This window comes from Nicotiana attenuata, unplaced genomic scaffold (assembly GCF_001879085.1).
Source record: "Nicotiana attenuata strain UT unplaced genomic scaffold, NIATTr2, whole genome shotgun sequence".
Taxonomy (NCBI): domain Eukaryota; kingdom Viridiplantae; phylum Streptophyta; class Magnoliopsida; order Solanales; family Solanaceae; genus Nicotiana; species Nicotiana attenuata.
Genome location: NW_017675139.1, coordinates 28,161 through 32,085, shown reverse-complemented (window position 1 = coordinate 32,085; position 3,925 = coordinate 28,161). Strand labels below are relative to the sequence as shown.

Sequence of the window (3,925 nt, the reverse complement as noted above, 5' to 3'; positions counted from 1 at the left end):
GATCGGAATTGGTTTTGGAGGTCCGATGTGAAATTTGGCTTGAATTGGCAAAGTTAGTATCTTGGCGATTTCCGGTTGATAGGTGAGATTTTGATCTGAGGGTCGGAATAGAATTCCGAGAGTTGCTGTAGCTTCGTTATGTGATTTGGGATGTGTGTGCAAAATTTCAGGTCATTCGGACGTGGTTTGGTTGGATTTTAGATCAAAAGCGTGTTTCGGAAGTTTTTGGAAAACTTAAGCTTGAATTCGATGTGAATTGATGGTTTTGGTGTTGTGTGAGGTGTTTTGATGATTGGAACAAGTTTGAATGAGGTTTTAGGATGGGTTGGTACTTTTGGTTGAGGTCTCGGGGGCCTCGGGTGAGTTTCGGGTGGTCGATCGGACCAATCTTGGCATTTTGGAGTTGCAGATTCTGCTGTCTTGATGTTGCAGAGTGTTTGTGCTTCGCGATCGCGGGTGTGGTGTCGCGATCGCGTAGAAGCAATTTGGGAGGCAGGAATTCTGTTCTCTGCATTTGCGTTTGAGTGTTCGCGATCGCGGAGTATTAGTTGGTGGTGTTTCGCGTTCGCACAAGGTATTTCGCGTTCGCGTATAAGAGTTTGGGGGTCCTGTGTTATTGCCCTTCGCGTTCGCGTATAATGTGACGCGTTCGCATAGCTTTGAGAATGGACAACATCGCGTTCTCAGGGCTCTTAACGCATTCGCGTAGAGTTATTTTGAGAGGCCGGGTTTTTGTGCTTCGCGATCGCGGGACCTTGGTCGCTATCGCGTATAAGGAATTGCAGGAGCTGGGCAGTGAGTTTATAAACATTTCATCTGCGAGTTTAGTCATTTTTCCACCATTGTTGAGTATCTTGAGAGCTCTTTGGGAGAAATTGAAGAGGGATTCGAGGAGGATTGATTGGAGGTAAGTTCTATGAACCAAAACGTGATTATATTGTGAAATTAACCTAGAAATTCATGGAAATTTAACTAAAAGTGGAAGAACTAGGGCTTGGGATTTTGAGATTTTAAATTGGGATTTGAAAGGCCATTTGAGGTCGGATTTGAGAGTTTTTGATATGTATGGACTCGTGGAAGGATAAGGAATCCGTTGATGTGAAAATTTCTGAGTTTCGAGAAGTTGGCCCGGGGATCGGTTTTTGCTAATTTCGGGATTTTTGATATTTTTCGATTATTTTCGCTTGGGCTTTGTTCCCTTAGCATATTATGATGTATTCGTTCTGATTTTGGATAGATTTGACGCTCGTGGAGGCCGATTTAAGGGGCAAAGGCGTTGCGAGCTAGAGATTTCGCCGGTTCGAGGTGAGTAATGATTGTAAATGATATCCTGAGGGTTTGAAACCCCTGATTGCACATCGTAGTGCTATATTGAGGTGAGACACGCGCTGGATGATGAGTGTGGGGTCTTTTACTACTGGGGATTGTGACTTGGTCCGTCCCGATTGATGATTTTACCGCGTATTTGACTGAAACTTATTTGTTATCGCCATGATTTGGGCTGATTGCCATATTTGGGCTTCGTGCTAATTATTTGAACCCTTCGGGGATTTTTATCACTATTTCCTCACTATTTTGATCTATTACTTGAACTCAGTCCTGTTGATATCTACTGTTTTACAAACTCAGCCACTTTTACTCATATTTGAAACTTAAATGATATTTCTAAATGATGCTTTGGGCTGAGAACTACTATTTTACTAATGCCCGAGGGGCTTGTGATGACTTTCGGACTGAGTGAGGCCGAGGGCCATATGTGAGGATATGCTGAGTGATATGAGGCCGAGGGACTGAGATACATTTATATGCCACGAAGTGGCTTGAGTGATGTGAGGCCGAGTGCCGAGTGATGTGATGCCGAGTGCCGAGTGATGAGGCCATGAGGTGGATTGATATAGCGCTTGGGTCGTTAGGGGCCCCTCCGGAGTCTGCACACCCACAGTGAGCGCGGGTACCCATTGTTCTGAGAGTGAGCCCGAGGGGCTGATACGAGTGACCGTGAGGTAGCCCGAGGGGCTGATACTATTCTGAGAGTGAGCCCGAGGGGCTGATACGAGTGATGGTGAGGTAGCCCGAGGGGCTGGTACTGTTCTGAGATATTGCTCGAGGGGCAAGCTTTTATGTGTTCATCTTTTGTAGTTACTTGTCATTTTACCTGTTATACCGTGGTATTTGTGCCCGAGGGGCGAATTTTCTGTGCTTATCGGCACTAACTGTTTTGCAATCACTGCATAATCGTTGAAGAAGTCATTTTCAAAAGAGGTTTAAACTGAGCTAAGATATTTCTAAAGATTTCACAGCTTCATTGTTTTTTTTCTCAAAGGGTTTTACACTGCTCTGTACAGCATGATGGTTTGCCTTGCGTGATTTCTTACTACTCAGTTATTATTTTCCTTTATTACTCACTGAGTTGGAGTACTCACTTTATTCCCTGCACTTCGTGTGCAGATGCAGGTATTTATTCACCCGGTAGCGGGTTTTGGCTGATCGGAGGCTGAGATATAGGGTTTAGCGAGGTGACTGCCAGCGTTCGCAGCATCGTTTTTCTCCCTTTTGTTCATTATTCCTGTTAAGTGTACTTTTAGACCTTGTAGTTGTATTTACACTCTAATAGATGCTTGTGACTTGTGACACCCCGATTAGGGCTGTGTTGGGTTGTACTTGCGCTAATTAATGTCATTAAATCATATTTAAACTGCTTATGAACTGTTTAATTTCTTATAAGAGGTGTTCGGTAATGGTCTGGCTGGCCTTGTCTTCACGAGAGGCGCCATCACGACCGGAGCGGGGTTTGGGTCATGACAATAAAATTATAATTTACCCGTGAAATTAATAAAATGCCTATAATTGAATATAAGTGGATAAATTAATTTTCACTATTGCTAGAACTTAAGGATTTACCCAAAGATGGATCCATTATTCTATAAATAGTGAATATGATGAGGTAAATTAATATTCTTTAATCAAATATATATTGTCTGTCCAAAGATTTCATATATATTTGGTTAAAATATTCAATTGCTTATTAAAGACTAAATGGTATTTAACTTATGATAGTGTGTCGTAGTATTTACCCAAAGGAGAACTGCGAGATGCTTTAACTATTTTGCTGTATCCATACTGATTTGTGAGCATGTATTATCTATTTTGCAGCTATTCCTCTTCATTCGAATGCTTCATCTATTACTATGTTCAATGGATTGAATTTCTCTAAATGGCATGAACAAGTCCAGTTCCACTTAGGTGTGATGGATCTTGACTTGGCTCTGCTGAATGATAAGCCCGCTGCCATTACTGAATCGAGCAGTGCGTATGAGAAGTCTTTCCATAAAGCATGGGAATGCTCTAACAGGATGAGCCTTATGTTTATGCGAATGATTATTGCCAACAATATTAAGAGTACTATTCCACAAACAGAAAGTTCCAGGGAATACCTTAAGTTTGTGGAAGAACGTTTTTGTGTCGCAGATAAGTCTCTCGCTGGTACACTAATGGTTGAACTCACGACCATGAAGTTTGATGGGTCGCATAGTATGCAAAATCATATCATCGAGATGACTAACATTGCAGCAAGACTTCAGACCTTGGGGATGAAAGTTGATGACTCCTTGGTTCAGTTTATTCTGAACTTGTTGCCTCGTGAGTATGGACCTTTTCAAATTAACTATAACACTAATAAGGATAAGTGGAATATTAGTGAATTGTCCAGTATGCTTACCCAGTAGGAGTTAAAACTTATGAAACAAGGGAGTCATTCAATTAACCTCATGGGTCAAGGAGCTGGTAAAGGACTTAAAGTGAAGGCCAACAAGTGCAAGAAGAAGAAAGCACCTGCTAAATCTCCACAGGATGCTAACAAGGAACATAAGGCAGACACATGTCGTTTCTGTGACAAGGAAGGACACTATCAGAAAGATTGCCTGAA

The 3,925-nt window shown here is 42.0% G+C and overlaps 1 protein-coding gene across 1 annotated transcript; it reads left to right on the top strand.

Moving 5' to 3' along the window:
- Positions 1 to 665: 665 nt before the first annotated feature.
- Positions 666 to 3,725, top strand: LOC109219719. Its single transcript, XM_019384192.1, has 2 exons — positions 666 to 795; positions 3,154 to 3,725. Exons 1-2 carry the CDS (start codon positions 666 to 668, stop codon positions 3,723 to 3,725), a joined length of 702 nt encoding a protein of 233 aa, XP_019239737.1.
- The last annotated feature ends 200 nt before the right edge of the window (positions 3,726 to 3,925 follow it).

Excerpts from the sequence above, each read along its gene's own strand:
- LOC109219719 (XM_019384192.1), top strand. The coding sequence starts at position 666 with ATGGACAACATCGCGTTCTCAGGGCTCTTAACGCATTCGCGTAGAGTT. Across the intron at positions 796-3,153 it reads GGAATTGCAGGAGCTGGGCA|CTATTCCTCTTCATTCGAAT; the intron begins GTGAGTTTATAA and ends TCTATTTTGCAG.